This window comes from Vulpes vulpes, chromosome 15 (assembly GCF_048418805.1).
Source record: "Vulpes vulpes isolate BD-2025 chromosome 15, VulVul3, whole genome shotgun sequence".
Classification (NCBI taxonomy): Eukaryota; Metazoa; Chordata; class Mammalia; order Carnivora; family Canidae; genus Vulpes; species Vulpes vulpes.
Window position 1 is genome coordinate 57,938,893 of NC_132794.1, and position 19,426 is coordinate 57,958,318.

Genomic DNA, 19,426 nt, shown 5'->3' on the forward strand with positions numbered 1-19,426 from the left:
CATAAAAAAAATTACTTAAAAGTTATTTTTTAAAAGTTTTTCCAATAAATTTCTGTCTGTTTTTAACTCTTTCCCACTTTTTCTTACCCTAGTCTAAGCCTTAAGGTCTAGGGCAGAGGTTCTCAAGTGGGGACAGAGGGGAGAGGGATTTGGCCCCCCAGGGGATATTTGGCAATGTCTGTAGACACTATGATTGGTGTGGGGATAAGGGATATTACTGGATCTAGCAGATAAAGGTTAGGGATTTGGCTAAAAATCCTACAATACACAGGACAAGCCCACAGAAAGCAAGGATTATCTATCTGCACTATGGCAATAGTGTAGAAGTTGAGAAATCTTGGTCTAAGATGAAAAAAATTAGTATAAACAGGAAGAGTGGGTTAAAATATAATATTAGGGGCAGCCCTGGTGGCAAAGCAGTTTTGCACCGCCTGCAGCCCAGGGTGTGATCCTGGGGACCCAGGATCAAGTCCCACATCAGGCTCCTTGCATGGAGCCTGCTTCTCCCTCTGCCTGTGTCTCAGCCTCTCTCTCTCTCTCTCTGTGTCTCTCATGAATAAATAAATAAAATCTTTAAAAAATATATATATAATATAATATTAACTCTAGTGGTTTTAACTTTTCACTTCTATAATAAGATACATATATATAGAGAGAGAGAGAGAGATCTATATAATATATTCTGAATTGATAGATGATTAATCCAGGTTTTGAACCAAATTCCTCATCAAAATATGTATGTCCTGATTTTGTGAAAAACATCTCTGGGACTTCTGCTTCCTGTGTGAGCATGATGCTTGTCAAACTAGAAGTGAGGTTTTTCTCAGTGTGAGCATGCAGAGACCAATTCTGGTAAAAGTTTTTTAAGTATTGCCACAAAAATGTTGTAAAGTGAGGTCAGATCCTTAAAGAAATAGCTGGTCACCTTGCTGTTTATACTCCAGTATGGTAAAATGAAAAATTAAGTTCTAATTAGTCTAGTCTAGACTAAAAAGTAGTCTAACACAAAAATGTTTACTTGCTTAAAACATATAAATACCCCCCCTACACAGAAAATAATTTATGTAAACTCATGAGAAATTACTTCCTATTGTGATGTCGAATTCAGGGAATGGTAACACAGCATAAGTACAAGGATCTGAGGAAATGAAGTTCCCTCCTCACTCTAAGTCATCACTGAGTAACAATTCACTTAATAAGAATTTATTTTATCGCACTTTAGGTGTGTGTGCATACGAGTATATTTGGTTATAATAAAGCACAAAAGAGCATTAGGGTGAGTAGATGAAATAAAGCAGTAAGGGTGTCAAGAAGTAGATGACAGGTGGAAGGCAAGAGAGCAGGAAAAAAGAGAACTGGAAATGAATCAAACAGGAATAATAAATTTTATAACTTATAATGAAAATGGGGGAAGAGAATAATATATTCAAGCAAAAATATGAAGAAAATGAGGGGAAATAAAGCACTAGGGAAATACAGCCAAAAAAGTTCCAAAGGAAAGGTGACATAGGGTTCATAACCCCCTGATTAAGACTAAATGAAAAATATTTTTCAAATCTTCAATCTCTGATATGATTTCAGTAACATTTGCTTAAATGGATTCTCCACGGCTCTTTTTTTTATTTTTTTAATTCAAAATGATTCTCTAAGGGAAATATATCCAATAACCTTCTGATCATGCAAAAATCATCCCATTCTTCTGCTTAAAGATCAGAAGAGGAGAGGAGGAATTCAATCGCTTTGTCACTTTGGGTAACTCATTCATGGTGGATATTGACTATTCTTTCCAATCAGCAACAGCTTTCAGCCACCCCACCAGGTCTGAGAACTATCAATCATGATGTTCTGCGTCTGCCTGGTCTCTGAGATGAGCATGACTTGACTGCCTACACAGCACAGTGAAAGGAGAGGGCACGTGACTCATAGCAAGGGCAACCAGAATTCTTTTACCAGACTCTCTTCCTCCAGGCCCAGAGCTAGAAGATCATGTGGTCTGCAGGTGCCACTGACCATCTTTTTCACCATGAAAAGAGCTGTCATGTGGACGAAACCAATGGCAGACAACACAATCTGACATGAGAGCCAGTGACAGCCTCAGAGACCACATTCTAGCCTTGAATCCATAAACCTGGACATTCAGGTCACAGGGGCAAATAAAATCCTTTTTAGTTTTGAGTTGTGTTTCTGTAACCTCCAACAAAAACAGCTCTGGCTGGCAAACTGTTTAACACTGTCAAAGAGATATTTGTTAAGTCGGTATCTCAGAACCATGGTGCATGAATTATCCAGACCCTTTTTATTTACAGTACATCTTAGCTGTCATCATAACTTGAGGTAATAAGTTTTATAAATGTAAATACGTAATGTTTAAAGTAGAAATTCATTTTATTTTTTTTAAAGGATGATTTTTTTTATTTTTTTTTTATTTTTTATTTATTTATTAGTCACACACACAGAGAGAGAGAGAGAGAGAGGCAGAGACACAGGCAGAGGGAGAAGCAGGCTCCATGCACCGGGAGCCCGATGTGGGATTCGATCCTGGGTCTCCAGGATCGCGCCCTGGGCCAAAGGCAGGCGCCAAACCGCTGCGCCACCCAAGAATCCCTAGAAATTCATTTTAAATGACACGTTCATGCCAAGATCTAACAAGTACCCCTACTAAACTGAGATTTGATATTACACACTTCTGTTATTCTTGATGTTAAATACTTCACCATTTTCCACCTTCACCTTTCTAAATTAGAGTCCTTTCTATCTTCTTTACTATCTGCTTAACTGCCACAATCATTTTATTTCTCCCAGTCTGAAATTCCTCTAGTTTCAGTGCATTTTTATCAAGAAGTAGAAACCCCAACCACACATACAGGATTCCTGGCCAGGAAAATGCAAGTTGTTTTTTGTTTTGTTTTGTTTAGTTTTTAAAGGAGATAGTTTATTGACTACACTGCAAGGGAGGTGGAGGCAGGATAGCAAAGGAGAGGCTGTCTGCCATGAGGCAGCTGGTGTGGAATAGCCCGCAAGGGAACAGCGGGCAGGACAGCAGACGAGAGGCTGGCCACTGGAAAATGCAAGGTTTTGTATGAGTGACTACAGGGAGATAAAACTTGTCTTTTCAGCATCCAATCTCTCTCCAGTTCAGCATTGTGCTCATGTTTTTGGCTACAACAGCACATCAGGCCAAAGGATGTAGACAGATGGTCCTCATGAACACTTAGAAGGGGATAATGTACTTCTCCCTTAATTACAACCAAGTTTGGAGCCATTATTTTGAAACCAAAACATCATCACACCATCCCTAAGTTCTACAATTGGCAAAAAGCCTCTGTTGTACAAGGAGATGTTTAATGCTGATGGCTACTGGTTTAGGGGACTTCCATCTGGGGAGGGCTTAGAAGCGAAATGGAGAAGGTCCAAGGCATGAAGAAGCCAGGGATGTTTCTGCAATTTCAAAATCTGGTATCACCACAAACCCAGACTGACATTACAACCAAGGTAGATGGAACAGGACAACTGTTAAAAAGCAAAATTGAGTGACGCCAGGGTGGCTCAGTGGTTAAGCATCTGCCTTCGGCTCAGGGCATGATCCTAGAGCCCCAGATTGAGTCCCACATCAGGCTCTCTGCATAAAGCCTGCTTCTCCCTCTGCCTATGTCTCTGCCTCTCTCTCTGTCTCTCATGAATAAATAAATAAAATCTTAAAAAAAAAAAAAAGCAAAATTGAGGGATGTCTGGGTGGCTCAGTGGTTGAGCATCTGCCTTTGGCTCAGGTAATGATCCTGGGGTCATGGGATCCAGTCCCGCATCGGGCTCCCCACCAAGGGAACCTGCTTCTCCCTCTGCCTATGTTTGTCTCTTTCTCTGTGTCTCTCAAGAATAAATGAATAAAATCTTTAAAAAAAAAAAAAAAAAGCAAAATTGATCAAAGGGCATTTTAACGCACTAAGGACCTAAGGACCCAAGGTATCAAAAGCAGACAGCGTCAACAAAGGTAAAGGGTAATGTGAAGGAAAAATTAAATAAACCACCTAAATTCCTCTGCCATCTACTCTCACCTCCTACTGTGAATGAAACTCCACAGGAGGGGCACATGGTGGCTCAGACGGTTAAGCTGCTGCCTTCAGCTTCCATTATGATCCCAAGATCCTGGGATATAGCCCCACATGGAGCTCTCTGCTCAGTGGGGACAAGGAAGGGGGTCTGCTTCCCCCCTCTACCCTTCCCCCTCTCGTTCTCTCTCTCTCAGATAAATAAAATCTTAAAAAAAAAAAAAAAAAAAAAAAACAGGGGACACCTGGGTGGCTCAGTGGTTGAGCATCTGCATTTGGCTCAGGTCATGATCCCGGGGTCATGGAATCCAGTTCTGCATCAGGCTACCCACAGGGAGCCTGCTTCTCCCTCTGCCTAAGTCTCTAACTCTCTGTGTGTCTCTCATGAACAAAAAAATAAAATCTTAAAAAACAAAAACAGAAAAGAAGAAATCCACAGGAGAAACACCCCAGCTCAGTCCTCTATATCAAGTATCTCTATTGCTTGGGCTAAAGTGAAACCATACTATACATTTTGAAAACAAACAACTCTTCCTGCTGTCCCAGTGGGCAAGCACAACTCTAGTAAACTGGCATTTATTTTTTAAATTATCATTTTAGCTACAAAAAATAAACTGCAGAAGAGAAGAAGCTTAGCACGAAGAACTCCTGAGGACGATGAAAATGTTCTGTATCTTGTTTGTGGTAGTAATTACATGACAGAATGTATTTGTCAAAACTCACTAAACTGTATACTTAAGATGAGTGAATTTTTTTTACATATAAATTTTACCTAAGTCGATTAGAGAGAGAGAGATGGAGCTAGAAGGAAAGAAGAGAAACTCCCCAGGGAAACAAATGCAAAAAGTCTGAGAAGACGCTGTGAGAAGACATGCCAGTAAGGGATGAAATGGGAGGAGTGTGGTTGCCCAAATGATGTTTTTACCCAGGGTCAGGCCTTATTCCATAGATCTTCCAGGAGTTTCTACTTCTGACAATTCCTTATACTTCACTAGGAATTGCCTGAAGTAGAGACAATAGATCAAAGTCTATCCTCCCAATGGGTAATGTGCCTCTAGATTCTTCCAATGGAGGCAAAATCCATTATAAAGTTAAAAACAAGCTAAATTACCTTCTAAGATAAGATGTAAGGTAAGAGGGTTTACTTCTCCTCTCCCACACTTCCTGTGTCCAACCGTTTGGACGTTGCAGTTAAATCCAGGAACCCCACTCACAGACCCTGCTCCAGAGTTCCCCTACTTTGAACAGCTAAAAGCACCATGAAGATTTAAACTGTTTATCTGGCAGTGGCAACTCTCATTAAAATTGGAACCTCTTTGTACTCTTTTAGCCACTGGGCAATACACCAGACATTCACACTTCAAGAAACAGTTAACAAATTTCAAGAGGAAATCATGAGCTTTCGGCTTTGCTCAAGCAGTCTGAAGAAGTATTTCTGAGTAGCTTACCAGTTCCACAGAGTCTGTAAATTCATGATATAATGGGAATTAACTTACAGTTTCCAAAGCTAGAGCTACTGCTGTTAACTTACACTGTTCCCTCTCCATCCCATCCTATATCTAATCTATCACAGAGACCTGTCTCTCGAGTTTGTCCTCTTTCCCACATCATCTGCTTGTGCCTCAGTCTCCCTGACCTGCATCATTTCACCATTTTGTTTCCTGCAACAGTTTCTTTGGCTTCCCTTGGCTCCCAGCTCCCCGCTCTATTACTCATCCTGTTCAACATGCCTGAAAATGTGCTTACTTGTTTAACCACTTCTTTATACCCTGCTTCATTCCTGCAAGTAGACTAATCATCCCAGACCATTATTTACAGGAGACAGACTGTTCAGGACATCAGGAGGAAATATAGATGGAAAAGATGTGACAGGATACTTGTGGAAATCAAATATACTTGCTAAACCCCAAATAAGGCACATGATCAGGGATGAGGTTTCCGTCCTGCTTTCAGATGTTGAAAGTAGTCTGAAAAATGTAATTTCAACACCAAAATGTTATAATTTCCAGGATTGATGGTAAAGGGGAAGAGGCATAGAACAAAAAACAGGAACTATCCTGGAAAAAGAATCTAGGCCATATGGCTTCAGTAGGTAGGAAGGAATACAGTAGGAAAGGAAGATTACAGACATATCACCTATTGGCCTAAATTACTGTCTCACCTAAGAAAGTTTACATGGCTTCTTGAGCAGGGGTTTTAGAAGTTTTTTATAGTTACAAAACTCAGCATCCTGATACACAATGGGACTCTTAATTAAACAACTTCAGGGAACCTTGACCATTCTACAGCATTTACAGTGTTCTCTGCCTTTGGGAAGCTCATGTGAGGACTACCATGCCATTTTATTGCTGCTGGTGATCCATCTAGGCCTAATTAATAAACTCTGCTCCACAAATGCTGAATCCTTTGAAGTTACTGAAAGCATCTATGGTGACATTATGATTCACATATCCACTGGCAAGTCAAGACTAGCAAATATTTTCAAAATCAGAAGCAATGAGATATCATAGCCATCTTCAATTCTTTTTGGAACAAGCCAGGTGGCTCTAAAAACAAATTGACCCACAACTCTGTGAATATACTAAAAACCACTGAATTGTAAACTTTAAATTGGGAATGACATGGTATGTAAATTACATCTCAACAAAGCCTTTATTTTTAAAACCAACAAACATATTTCAACCAAAATGTTAGTTTCCAGAAATGTTATATCCTAGGAACCTAGCTATTCCACTTAAAATGTTTATATTGTGGGAAAACCTTACAAAATGGCAGCCCTGGTAAATTTCTGTGACAAAACCATTATCATTTTAGATACAAAGAATAAACTGAAGGGTCTCTTTCCTTTCACCCTAATGGAAGCTGATCTATATCACACATCAAAATCTGCCTTTAAACTCTGAATGACATTTTTTTAAAGGGCACTTTTCAGATTTAACCACTTTGTTTAATACCATAATTATGACATGTCACTAACACATCTTTCCTTGTAATCTACTCCAGAATTTCCTTCCCTGTAATCCTCTGTGAGGAAAAAATTCTTCTGTTTATCCAATGTTTTAATTTCTAATGATTTCCCTCTTCCTCTAATAATCACTTCCCAAGCTTTTATCTCTAGAATCATTCCAACCTTCCCCATGTCCCGACCCATTTCCTAATTTCTACTTATAAATACCACACCAGCTGTCTGCCTGCTGTGGAGGTAACAACAGGTTATTTATGCTCCTAGATATTTAAAGTAGGTCAAGATTATAAGAAACAGACTGTGAGCCCTTTGAGGGAAAGGGCTACGGTGTCTTGTTCATTGTTAGAACCTCTCAATATTGTTACACCTGGGTGGCTCAGCAGTTGAGCTTGTCTGCCTTTGGCTCAGGGCGTGATCCTGGGGTTCTGGGATCAAGTCCTGCATCAGGCTCCTGCGAAGAGCCTGTCTCTCCCTCTCTCTGTCTCTCATGAATAAATAAATAAATCTTTAAAAGAGACAGAGAGAGAGAGAGAGAGAGAGAGAGAACCTCTCAATATTAAGCACAGTACCTGTACCTGGGAGGTTGTTCAATAAATATTTTGGCCCACCATTAAGCTAAGGCCCATTGACAAAAAGAATCAGTCAGCAACTAGCCAAGTGACCAGATTACACTTAGACATAAATATATTTAGAAGGGGATCCCTGGGTGGCGCAGCGGTTTGGCGCCTGCCTTTGGCCCAGGGCGCGATCCTGGAGACCCGGGATCAAATCCCACGTCGGGCTCCCGGTGCATGGAGCCTGCTTCTCTCTCTGCCTCTCTCTCTCTCTCTGTATGACTATCAAAAATAAATAATTAAAAAAATATATATATATATTTAGAAGGCAATTTAAGCTCAACTCACTCTTGATGTCTAAACTAGTCTGTTTTCACAATGACAGAAGGTGAATTTTAAGAATACATGATGAAGCTATGAACAAAACCCAAAACCCTGCAATTTAAAAATCACAATATTTTTAAAGTTTTTTCTAAAAAAAAAAAAAATTAGGGATCCCTGGGTGGCGCAGCGGTTTGGCGCCTGCCTTTGGCCCAGGGCGCGATCCTGGAGACCTGGGATCGAATCCCACGTCGGGCTCCTGGTGCATGGAGCCTGCTTCTCCCTCTGCCTCTGTCTCTGCCTCTCTCTCTCTCTCTGTGACTATCATAAATAAATAAAAATTAAAATAATAAAAATAAAAAAATAAAAATTATCTTGGGAGGAAAAAAAGCTGACCCAGACCAAGAGCAATTTATCATCCAGTCTTTAGTTAAGCAGCCTACAATTAGGCAGCTCAGGGATGGACTCCTCAAGCTGCACAGTGAAGAGTGGAGGGCTATACAAAGTAAGTAAAGAATGTTTACAGATCTGTATCTCATCATGGGAAAATGTTTCTTAGAGTACCTACTCCACGTGTTCATTATGAGGATTAAATGAGTTAGAGCAGTGCCTGGCACAGAGTTAACACTCTATCAATGTTTATTAATAGAGTAACCAAATCAGTTTCCCAGTGCATTCATTCATATATTAGAGACCAACAACGCCTAAGAAAATTACCAGGTTTAAAGAGAAATTCTAACAGTGCAGTCTTTAAATCTATGGCTGGAAAGAAAGGGGTCCTTGAGAATGTTATATGCAAACTCCTCTTCTCATGGTTGGATAAACTAATCATATACCTATTTCTTGAGAAATTCACAGGTTACAAAAGCTTTCCCATCTATTCCTAGATTTGATCCTCACAACAAACAGCCTTGTAAGAGATGCAGAGCGGGTATAATTAACTCCACTTGCAGATATGAGACAACTAAAGAAGAAGTTAAGTGACTTGCCCAAGGTCACACAGTAAGGGAAAAAAAGGCACCTGGGCTAGAAATCCATATCTTTTTCTCTGACGGTGGGTCCAACCATGCAGCAATTTAGGGTCACATTTGGAAACCATGATTCTTAAGATCCTAAATGGAGATTCTTTCTGCTGCCCATACGCACTTGAAGAGCTAAGCCAATTCTGTTAAGTGGAATGAAAGGAAATTAATAGTTGGCAAAACACCTACGTACGCTGGAGTTACAGTATAATAAAATGCCATGGCTACGACACGTTCACAAAGCATCACAACGCTGCCGGAGACACGTTTTCGGAGGTCTTCAAAGGGACGGTTCTCCAAAATATGCCATTCAGAAAATACTGACGTCGGCACAGGAGAGAAAGGACGCTTCCCGGGAACGGAATCCTCAAGGAGGAGGCTCGCCCCGGCGGATGCTGGAGGCACGGAGCCCAGCAGGGCTCTAGGGGTTGCACGCAGGTAGCGAGCTCCCGGGGACGAGGGAGCCGACCCCCCGCCCGTCCCCCCGAAGCCGCTCAAGGTGAGACTCGGCGCGCGCGAGGCCAGGACTGCAGGCCGGCGGGGAGGCGGCGGGGCGGACGGCGCCGCAGACCAGCGCCAGACCTTATTTTGAGCGCCGTCCCCGCGGGAGGGCCCATCTGATGTCGCCGACGCAGCCCCGCCCGCAGCCAGGATTCCTCCCAAGCCGGCGGGCCGGCAGGGCCCTCGCCACCCCGGCGCCCTCGGCCGCCCCCCGCCCCGCGCCCCCCGCCCCGCGCCCCGCGCCCGAGGGGAAGGCGGCTGCGCGGCAGGGCCCGGGGGCCTGGGGCGCGGGGCGCGCGGGGGTGCAGCCGCCCCGCCCGCCCGCCCGCCCGCGGCCCCCTCACCTTTGTGTAGAGCTCGGACGCGGCCATGGCGGGGCCCGGCGCGAGCCCCCCGCCCGAGCGGAGGCCGCACCTCGCCTGGGCGGCCGCCCGCGCCGACTAGGAAGCGCCCCGGCAGCCGGCGGCAGCGAGCGGGGCCGGGCCGGGCGGGGCGGGGCGGGGCGGGGCGGGGCGGGGCGGGGCCGGGCGCCTCTGGCGCGGGCGGCGCGCGGGGCCCTGCCCTTCACGCCCGGGCTCGCCGCCAGCAGGTGCACGCGCTCCGCGTGCTCGGGGTCCTCGGGGTCGCCGCCGCCGCAGCCCCCTGCGCGGCCGCCGATGCCGCCGATGCCGCCGCCGCCGCCGCCGCCGCCCTGTGCATTGTGGGAGCGGGAGGAGGCTGCGCTCCTGCGCTGCCACCGCGGCTGCTCCGGGCTCGCTCCGGCTGCGAGCATCCCCGGCCTGCCAGACTGCGCGGCCGCCGCCTCCTCCCAGAAGCCCGCCCGCCCCGCCCCGCCCCGCCCCCCCCCGGGGACGCGTCGCCCCGCGGTCGCCCCTCTCCCCTAAGCGGGTCCGGACCGTGCAGAACGCCCCGGCCACCGAGAGGGGCGGCGATACTGGGTGTCACTGCGTGTGTCCAGGTAAACAGTCTCTAGCTCTTTTCCTATCCTTCCAAGCATTTTTCTTTTTTCTTCTTTCTTTTTTTTTTTAAGATTGTATTTATTTGTTCATGAGAATCCGAGAGAGGCAGAGACCTAGGCAGAGGGAGAAGCAGGCTTCCTGCAAAGAGCCTGATACGGGACTCATCCCAGGACCCCGGCATCGCAACCTCTGCCAGAGGCAGACACTCAACCCCTGAGCCACCCAGGTGCCCCCCGTCCGAGCACTTCTAGGGAAAGGATCTGGGAGGAGGCTTCCTCGAAGTTTAGGCTTCCTCGAAGTCTAGGCTTCATAGAACAACCTAGAACTCCAGGAGAGTCCTGTTAGTAGCAGTGGGATGGGAGCTGAGCAGTGAGGACCAGTAATCTGCCACAGAAGATCACCAAGGTCATCCTGAACACCTAGACAGGTGCCTGGGTATCGTTTTTTAAAACAAGATGCCCCCGGGGGTAGCCCAGGCGCCCACCTCTCCTAGGCCTATGTTTTGCAGAGGTACCACTACTCTTCTGCCTCAGTCCTCTTCTTACACCCATTTGCCCTAGTGATTATCAGTTTCATGATGCCACTAAAAGCTCTCTGGAGGCTACCTGAAAATTGTGGGAGACTTTTGTGGAAAAGTCCGTACTGCAAATTAATTCTGTATCAAAAAAAAAATTAATTCTGTATCCAAAGGTCAAAGGTGGGGGACGCCTGAGTGGCTCAGTCGACTAAGCATCTGCCTTATACTCTGGTCATGATCTCGGGGTCCTGGGATGGAACCCCTAGTTGGGCTGCCTGCTAAGCCCCAGTCTACTCCCTCTTCCTCTCCCTGTCCCCCACCCCCAACTCATGCTCACTCTATCTTTCAAAATCTTGAAAGAAAAGGCAGTGTCAAAGGAGTCTCAGAAGTAGCTAGCATTCAATCTTGCTGACCATTATCCTTGCACATCAAGCACAAAATGTGGTCTTTCCACCCAGTCCTCATACTCTCTTCACCCTCCACCTGCTCGGCACCCACCCACACTTTCACTCCTGGTTGACTAATCTCATATTTGTTTTATTCCAGCCTCTTTTTAGTGTTCTCTTCTTTCTCATTTCTTTGAACTCCTAACTGCCTGTTCTGGCAATCTGGGATGGTTTCTATCTAGACCATGTCTCAAGGCTGGCCCCTTGGTTGTGTGTGTGTGTGTGTCCTGTACATGTATGTAAAGGAAGACCATTGCTGTGGGGGGTGGGGAGCACTTGGTACCAGTCCTTACCTGAAACTCAAGCCTATCCTTCCTTGCTCACCGCCCACAATCCCCTCAGAGAGGCCATAAGTAATGGCTACAGAGTACAAAGACCCACAGAATTCTCTGTTCCTTCCAATTCTACAGTCACGTCTCTTTCATGTTTCGGGGTCCCACTCATTCTTTATCCAGACATTAAGAGGAAAAATGGGGCAGCTATGACCAGTAAAACAAAAAGACACTGGACTGAGATTTAGAAGGCCTGAATTCTACCCCTTATAATTTCTTCATGCCTTGTGTAAGGGGGTAACCACTGCTTTCTCACCCTCAGATAATACCTCTCGGGACTGTTGGGAAATGCTGATGAAGGAGTTCAGGGCATACACCGGAGGGTATGCTGCTTTGGCATGGAGTTCAGAGGACTTGAAAAACAGCAAATACAAGAGGGGAAAAAAAATACCCTAATTTTCCTTTTTCTTAAAAGCAGGAAACGAAAATCCTATATGAAAGATGTCCTCCTTATACCAGAAGAAAAGTAATATTCTTATCATCAAGGAGAAGCTGAGACCAAGAGAATTCTGCACCAACAGACCTTTGTTAAAATCATTCTAATCAGGGAGACGATTATAAAGGTAGAAGGTAAAGAGGGCGAGTATTTATTTGCTGGGGCTGCCGTAATAAGGTACCACAAACTACGGCTTAAACTGTAATGTGCTGTATGATCTGGAGGTGCAAAATGTCAGATCAAAGTGTTGGCAGTGTTCGTTCCTTCTGGAAGCTGGGAGGGAGACTCTCTTCCAGGCCTCTCTCCTACATCCTAGTGGTTTGCTAACAGTCTTTGGCATTCATTGGATTCTGCTGCTCACCCCAATTTCAGTCTTCATCTTCCCATGGCATTCTTCCTGTGTGCATATGTATCTGTGTCTAAATTTCACGCTTTTATAAGGACTCAGTCATGTTGGGTTAGGGCCCACCCTAATGACCTCATCTTCACATGATCATCTCCAAAGACCCTATTTCTAATTAAGGTCTCATTCACAGGTACTGGGGGTCAGAAGGACTGATGCATCTTTTGGGGATGGAGAAGGGGGACACAATTCAATCCATAACTGTATGCAATGGACAAAAACTAAACAGAGAAGACAGAATGTGGGAGGCCAGCAATTTTATTTTTAAGATTTTATTTATTTATTCATGAGAGACAGAGAGAGGCAGAGACACAGGCAGAGGGAGAAGCAGGCTCCATGCAGGGAGCCTGATGTGGGACTCGATCCCAGGATTACACCCTGAGTCGAAGGCAGATGCTCAACCACTGAGCCACCCAGGTGTCCCAAGACCAGCGATTTTAGTAGGGTGGTCATGGCTTTATTCAAATTGAAAAAATAATTTTATGGAGGGACTATTAGATGCCAGCACTTAAGATAATAAAGATAGAAATGAATGAAATACGGTCCTTGACCTGGGAGAGCTCACTGTAGCGAGTAGCTGCAGGAGGCGGGGATGGGGCAGTCCATGCAGCATGGTCTGCATGGTCGTAGAAACCATCTTAATTCTTTAAGATTGGCCCAATTCTAGAGACAGAGGCAAAGCACTATGTTATCGGTTAACTAGTTGAATTTACATATGCTAATATTTAGTGTTTCAGAGAATAAGACACTGGGCAAGAGTGATGTTTGAGTGGGTGGGGAAGAATCCTAAACAGCTCACTGAAAGATCTAAATAATGATATGTATGGGAGGCCATTTATTATCAAAGGATGTATAAAGGAAACTAGGCTATGAAGCAGAAAAGGGAAAAGTTAAGACTAGATGAAGACTGGAGTACCTGGGTGGCCCAGGCAGGTAAGCGTCTAACTCTTTAGGCTCAGGTCATGATCTCTGGGTTTTTAGATCAAGGTCCACATCACGCTCTGTGCTGAGTGCAGATTCTACTAAAGTTTCTCTCCTTCTTCCCCTCTCTGCTTCTCTCTCTCAAATAAATAAATATTAAAAAAAAAAAAAAAAGGATAGCATAAGCCTGACCTACAAGACTTTCAAAAGATAGAAGGCAGGCATCAGGAACTACTGGCTCCCCACTCCTTTGCTTCAGTAATTCCAGCCAGTTTTTCTAGCTCCCACCCACCTGTGAATTTAGGCCTAGCCACATTTTAAGGCTCCCAGGGCAAGGAAGATTAAAAGTATAGTACTTAACTCAAAAGGTACAATTAATTTTATTCCCGGTAACTATTACTCTAATTCTAGATTCTAATCTTGTGTGTCCTAAAATATCAATGTAATCTCTGGCTCTTTGTTCCCAGTCTTCTGCCTCTGTCCTGACCACCAGCTATTTGGGCAGCTTTTGCATCCCTATGCCTGGTTGTTTGGTACCTGATTCCCCCATCAGTTGATTCTGCATCTTGAAATGTTTTCTGCTCATGTCCATAGCACTCACCTGCTTCATATTGCCCTGTTCTTCCTGAATTACTTGATTTTAAGGCCTTACTAGCCACTCTCATCCTGTACCTCCACCAACCAGATACACACCTACCTTCCATGGGTAGTGGTGGAAGGTCCTCATTGGTGAAAATGACTTAGATTCAGATGACTTTGATTCTTAACTCCAGTTCTTTTTTCTTTTTCTTTTCTCTTTTTTTTTTTTTTTTTTTTTTAAGATTTATTCATTCATGAGGAACACAGAGAGGAGAGAGAGAGAGAGAGAGAGAGAGAGGCAGAAACACAGGCAGGGGAGAAGCAGGCTCCATGCAGGGAACCTGACGTGGGACTAGATCCCCCGTCTCCAGGATCTCCCTCTGGGTACAAGGCGGCACTAAAGCACTGAGCCACCTGGGCTGCCTAAACCCAGTTCTCACTTGGGGTGAGCTACCTAGCCCATGTGACCTTCCTTTGTTCTTTAAATACACTTGTAGGGACGGCCCGGGTGGCTCAGCGGTTTAGCGCTGCCTTCAGCCCAGAGCCTGATCTTGGAGATCCGGGATTGAGTCCCGTGTTGGGCTCCCTGCATGAAGCCTGCTTCTCCCTCTGCCTGTGTCTCTGCCTCTCTCTCTCTCTCTCTCTCTCTGTCTCTCATGAATAAATAAATAAAATCTTAAAAAAATACACTTGTAAAGTATCAGAAGTTTTAGATTTATAGGAAAAAATTCAAAGATAACACAGCATTCATATGCCTTCGGCAGTGGACTGTTTATACTCCTGTCACTATGCCCCCATCTCCACCCCCTCACCCCAGCCTAATCCATCTGTAGAAATCCTAACTCCTAAGATAACATAGTAGGAGGTGGGGCTTTTGGAAGGTGATTAGGTCTGGAACTCTATCCCTGGACCCTGGGATCATGTAGATGCTCAATTGCTGAGCCACCCAGGAGTCCCTCCATTTGGTTCTTTTTTTTTTTTTTTAATAAATTTATTTTTTTATTGGTGTTCAATTTACCAACATACAGAATAACACCCAGTGCTCATCCTGTCAAGTGCCCCTCCCAGTGCCCATCACCCATTCACCCCCACCCCCTGCCCTCCCCTTCCACCACCCCTAGTTCGTTTCCCAGAGTTAGGAGTCTTTATGTTCTGTCTCCCTTTCTGATATTTCCCACACATTTCTTCTCCCTTCCCTTATATTCCCTTTCACTATTATTTATATTCCCCAAATGAATGAGAACATACAATGTTTGTCCTTCTCCGATTGACTTACTTCACTCAGCATAATACCCTCCAGTTCCATCCATGTTGAAGCAAATGGTGGGTATTTGTCATTTCTAATGGCTGAGTAATATTCCATTGTATACATAAACCACATCTTCTTTATCCATTCATCTTTTTTTTTAAATTTTTTAAATTTATTTATGATAGTCACAGAGAGAGAGAGAGAGAGAGAGAGAGAGGCAGAGACACAGGGAGAGGGAGAAGCAGGCTCCACGCACCAGGAGCCCGATGTGGGACTCGATCCCGGGTCTCTAGGATCACACCCTGGGCCAAAGGCAGGCGCCAAACTGCTGCGCCACCCAGGGATCCCCTCCATTCATCTTTCGGTGGACACCGAGGCTCCTTGCACAGTTTGGCTATTGTGGCCATTGCTGCTATAAACATCAGGGTGCAGGTGTCCTGGCATTTCATTGCATCTGTATCTTTGGGGTAAATCCCCAGCAGTGCAATTGCTGGGTCATAGGGCAGATCTATTTTTAACTCTTTGAGGAACCTCCCACACAGTTTTCCAGAGTGGCTGCACCAGTTCACATTCCCACCAACAGTGTAAGAGGGTTCCCTTTTCTCCGCATCCTCTCCAACATTTGTTGTCTCCTGCCTTGTTAATTTTCCCCATTCTCACTGATGTGAGGTGGTATCTCATTGTGGTTTTGATTTGTATTTCCCTGATGGCAAGTGATGCAGAGCATTTTCTCATGTGCATGTTGGCCATGTCTATGTCTTCCTCTGTGAGATTTCTCTTCATGTCTTTTGCCCATTTCATGATTGGATTGTTTGTTTCTTTGGTGTTAAGTTTAAGAAGTTCTTTATAGATCTTGGAAACTAGCCCTTTATCTGATATGTCATTTGCAAATATCTTCTCCCATTCTGTAGGTTGTCTTTTAGTTTTGTTGACTGTATCCTTTGCTATGCAAAAGCTTCTTATCTTGATGAAGTCCCAATAGTTCATTTTTGCTTTTGTTTCTTTTTTTATATAAACTTTTTTTTTTAAAGATTTTATTTATTTATTCATAGAGACACAAAGAGAGAGAGAGAGGGAGGCAGAGACACAGGCAGAGGGAGAAGCAGGCTCCATGCAGAGAGCCCGACGTGGGACTTGATCCAGGGTCTCCAGGATCACGCCCTGGGCTGCAGGCGGCGGAGCTAAACCCCTGTGCCACCGGGGCTGCCCTTTGCTTTTGTTTCTTTTGCCTTCGTGGATGTATCTTGCAAGAAGTTACTGTGGCTGAATTCAAAAAGGGTGTTGCCTGTGTTCTCCTCTAGGATTTTGATGGAATCTTGTCTCACATTTAGATCTTTCATCCATTTTGAGTTTATCTTTGTGTATGGTGCAAGAGAGTGGTCTAGTTTCATTCTTCTGCATGTGGATGTCCAATTTTCCCAGCATCATTTATTGAAGAGACAGTCTTTCTTCCAATGGATAGTCTTTCCTCCTTTATCGAATATTAGTTGACCATAAAGTTCAGGGTCCACCTCTCGGTTCTCTGTTCTGTTCCATTGATCTATGTGTCTGTTTTTGTGCCAGTACCACACTGTCTTGATGACCACAGCTTTGTAGTACAACCTGAAATCTGGCATTGTGATGCCCCCAGATATGGTTTTCTTTTTTAAAATTCCCCTGGCTATTCGGGGTCCTTTCTGGCAGAATTAATATTGTGAAAATATCAATGTCACCCAGGGCAATTTACATGTTTAATGCAATCCCTATCAAGATACCAGGGACTTTCTTCAGAGAGTTAGAACAAATTATTTTAAGATTTGTGTGGAACCTCCATTTGGTTCTTAAAGAAGTTTCAAATTGAAGCAATGATCCCAATGAAACCACTTTTAAATTTCTAGATCCTTTCTAGATCTCTGTTAATGTAGATACATGCTTTTACGAAGTTGTAAAGACCTTTCTGGATCTCAAAGTTACATCCTCTTCTCTTATACCCTCCAGAAAAAAAACCTCACCACTTCTTATGAAATGGGACTAAGGTCATTGGGAGCTCTCCCCTCTCATGTCCCTTTCTCCTCCTGAACTTTAGTCCTTCATTCTTTGACTCTGAAAATGACATGCCAAGGCTGATGTCTTCATACATCCTCTCCATCCTAGTTCTTGCCTTTTTGTCTCCCGCACATCTTTGATTTTTCTTCTCTACTTTTTGTTTTGCCTCCAACCAAACTCAAATCTTTCCTACATTTAAAAGCAAACCCCCCCAAAATAAATAAATAAATAAATAAATAAATAAATAAATAAATAAATAAACAAATAAATAGCAAACCCAAAAACTGTACTATCATTCATGTGCCTCAGTCTCTCAAAAAGAAACACACCCTTACCACTACTTCATCTTTGGTTATCATTGCTCTTCTGTTCCTCAGCCCCATACCCACACACACATACCTTTTTTTTTTTTTAAGATTTTATTTATTTATTCATGAGAGACACACACAGAGAGAGGCAGAGACACAGGCAAAGAGAGAAGCAGGCTCCATACAAGTAGCCTCCACACATAACTTCTCTATTGAAACTGTTGTTACATGACCAGGGATACAAAAATCCAAATCTAGCAGGCTTTCCTCAGGTCCCACTCTTCTCATTGCTCTGCTATACTCCACACTTTCTCTTCCTTTTATCGGAACTTTTTCCTCTTTGCTTCCGACACTTCCTTTGGAAACATGAATTCCTATCATCAGCTGGCAATGTTGTAACAAAACAGAGGAGTTACAAGATATGAAACAAGTACAGTGAATAGCTCTTTAAAGTTTACATGTAAACCTAACATATGAGAAAATAATGTGGCAGGAATAATACTACATATGACCATCTTAAATTACCCCAACTGGCTAACACTTGAGCCGTAGACCTAAGTTACATACAGGTATTCCAAGACATGTCTTACAAGACAGATATAGTAATTGTCAGTTAAAAAAAAAAAGCTAATATTTTGTCTTTTTAAAGATTTTTATTGTTATTTGACAAAGCGAGAAACAGAGACAGAAAGAGAACGCACATGCATGAGTGCACAAGCAGGCAGAGCTGCAGGCAGAGGCAGAGGGATAAGCGGGCTCCCCCCTGCCCCCCAAAGCACAGAACCCGATGCAGGGCTTAATCCCAGGACCTGAGATCATGACCGGAGCTGAAGGCAGATGCTGAACCAACTAAGTCACCCAGGCACCCCAATAATTTGTCTTCTTTTAGCAAGAACATTCATAGTAATTGGGGCTTCTCATAATATTGATATTAAAGTGGTTGAGAATAACTGAAAACATGAAAAGTGTGTGTTCTACTATATTTTTAAAGATTTTACTTGAGATTGTATGAGTGAGGATTGGGCAGAGTAGGAGAAAGAGAACCTCAAGCATACTGTATGCCAGATGCAGAGTCTACAGGGCAGGGGGCAGGCGGAGATTGGTCCCAGGACTCTGAGAGCACCATCTGGGCTGAAGTCAGATGCTTAACTGACTGCGTCACCCCGCACCACTTGTGTTCTCTAACAAACGTAGTCTGGCAGAAAGCTGCCCACTGGTGTGTCCCCCTTTGATCTTTATCCTTAAATCAAAAAATATGGCTGCTCTAAGTGATCATTTCTGTAGTAACCCTTACCCTTGAATACAGGTTTGAACTGCACAGGTTCACTTATATACATGTGAACTTTTTTCAAAACAGTACTGTAAATGCATTTTCCTTATGATTTTAATAACATTTTCTTTCCCTTCACTTTAAGAATACAGTATGGGGCAGCCCATGTGGCTCAGCGGTTTAGCACCGCCTTCAGCCCAGGGCCTGATCCTGGAGTCCCAGGATCGACTCCCACATCAGGCTCCCTGCATGGAGCCTGCTTATCCCTCTGCCTGTGTCTCTGCCTCTCTCTCTCACTCTGTCTCTTATGAATGAATAAATAAAAATCTTAAAAAAAAAAAAAAAAAGAATACAGTATGTAATACATGTAACATACAAAATGTTAGTCAACTGTTATCAGTAAGGTTTCCAGTCAAAAGGAGGCTTAACTTGGGGCACCTGGGTGGCTCAGTCAGTTGTGCAGCCTGCTCTTGATTTTGGGTTGGCTAGGTCATGGTCTCAGAGTCCTGGGATGGAGCTCTGCATGGGGCTTCCGGCTCTGCTTCAGGACTCTCTCTCCCTCTGCCCCTCCT

At 44.0% G+C, this 19,426-nt stretch overlaps 1 protein-coding gene across 4 annotated transcripts in view; it reads right to left on the reverse strand.

The window, feature by feature from the left end:
- MYO5A (myosin VA) overlaps window positions 1-9,898 on the reverse strand; it is a 199,002-nt gene extending 189,104 nt beyond the window's left edge. For all 4 annotated transcript variants that reach the window (XM_072738571.1, XM_072738570.1, XM_072738569.1 and 1 more), the window contains exon 1: window positions 9,754-9,898. In XM_072738571.1, the coding sequence (XP_072594672.1) occupies window positions 9,754-9,780 (27 nt within the window). In that variant the 5' untranslated portion in view covers window positions 9,781-9,898. The remainder of the gene's footprint in view (window positions 1-9,753) is intronic.
- Window positions 9,899-19,426: the final 9,528 nt, after the last annotated feature.